General features: G+C 27.5%; 1 protein-coding gene across 1 annotated transcript in view; it reads left to right on the forward strand.

Annotated features, from left to right (window-relative positions):
• The first annotated feature begins 1,595 nt into the window (after nt 1–1,595).
• The window catches only part of LOC138860809 (putative uncharacterized protein DDB_G0290521), a 792-nt gene continuing 445 nt past the window's right edge, over nt 1,596–1,942 (forward strand). Inside the window, exons 1-2 of the mRNA XM_070119150.1 lie at nt 1,596–1,754; nt 1,809–1,942. The exon at nt 1,809–1,942 is cut by the window's right edge and continues 445 nt beyond it. Of these exons, the coding sequence (XP_069975251.1) occupies nt 1,596–1,754; nt 1,809–1,942 (293 nt within the window). The remainder of the gene's footprint in view (nt 1,755–1,808) is intronic.

Genomic DNA, 1,942 nt, shown 5'->3' on the forward strand with positions numbered 1-1,942 from the left:
AGCCATGCTAATACCAGTTGGATTGATGTCGGTATCATCAGCAGAAATAAGATTATATAAGATGGTATCGGTAGCTTGGTATCGGTAGCTTCATCACGGCAGAAGCGGCGGTGTCAACGCTATCAGGAGAAGGGGTAACACCAGCTTCAGTTGTAGTTGATATTGATAATGACATGCTAATATCATTTGATCAATGTCAGTAACTTGAGAGAAAAAAAAGAAAAGAAAGGAAAAAAAATAAAAAAAAAAGATATATATATATATATATATATATACATATATATATATATATATATATATATATATATATATATATATATATATATATATATATATATATATATACATACATATATATATATATATATATATATATATATATATATATATATATATATACATATATATATATATATATCTATTAACATATATATATATATATATATATATATATATATATATATATATATATATATATATATATATATATACATATATATATATATACATATATATATATATATATATATATATATATATATATGTATATATGTATATATATATATCATATATATATATACATATATACATATATATATATATACATATATACATATATATATATGTATATATATATATATGTATATATGTATATATATATATATATATATATATATATATATATACATATATATATATATACATATATATATATATATATATATATATATATATATATATATATATATATATATATATATATATATATATATACATATATATATATACATATATATATATGTATATATATATATATATATATTTATATATATATATATACATATATATATATACATATATATATATATATATATATATATATATATATATATATATATATATATATGTGTGTGTGTGTGTGTGTGTGTGTGTGTGTGTGTGTGTGTGTGTGTGTGTGTGTGTGTGTGTGTGTGTGTGTGTGTGTGTGTGTGTGTTGAGTATTATTAGCATCATCATCACGGCAACAGCGGCAGTATTAACAATATCAGAATCACGTTATCTAATATCATTAATGGTATTATCAGTTGCTTGATATCAATATCATTAACAATAAGGATATTATGAGTAATATCATCAACATATTCTTGGCAACAGAGGCGATTTTAGCAATATCATTAACAGAGGAAACATTAACATCAACTTTAGCCAACATCATTAATGTTAATATGATTTACTTGATATCAGTATAATTAGCCATGAATATAAGATGAATAATATCATGATCATAACTTTAACATCAACTTCAACGACAACCAACATTATCAATGATAATATCAATCAATGAACATCAATATTAATCAATTAATATCAGCATTAATGGCCATAACTTCAAGACGAACATCATCAACATCACTAAAAGGATGAGCATGTGTTGTCAACATCAACATTACTATCATCACCATCATTAGCATCCACAAACATGCATTTATGGTGAGGTTGATGTTGCCGACGCCAGCATAAATACCACCCATCATCATTGTCAACGTCACATCAGTACCAACATATTACCAATACTTCAACATAATGATTAAAACATGAATAGCATCAACTTCACCATCAACTTCAACACCATCAGCACCATCGCCCTCAGCCCCAACACCAAAAGCGACACCAAAACACCAGCATCAACTTCATCACTAGAATCAACACCAGCGCCATCTCGAACACCGCCCTCAGCCCCAACACCATCAAAGGCGACACCAAAACACCAGCATCAATAGCAGCATCAGCCCCAACACCCTCAAAAGCGACACCAAAACACCAGCATCAACGCCAGCGCCATCTCGAACACCGCCCTCAGCCCCAACACTCTCAAAAACAACACCAAAACACCAGCATCAACACCAACACCACCACCACCGCCATCAGCACCCAACTCCCT

The sequence above is a fragment of the Penaeus vannamei genome, chromosome 43, assembly GCF_042767895.1.
Source record: "Penaeus vannamei isolate JL-2024 chromosome 43, ASM4276789v1, whole genome shotgun sequence".
NCBI lineage: Eukaryota > Metazoa > Arthropoda > Malacostraca > Decapoda > Penaeidae > Penaeus > Penaeus vannamei.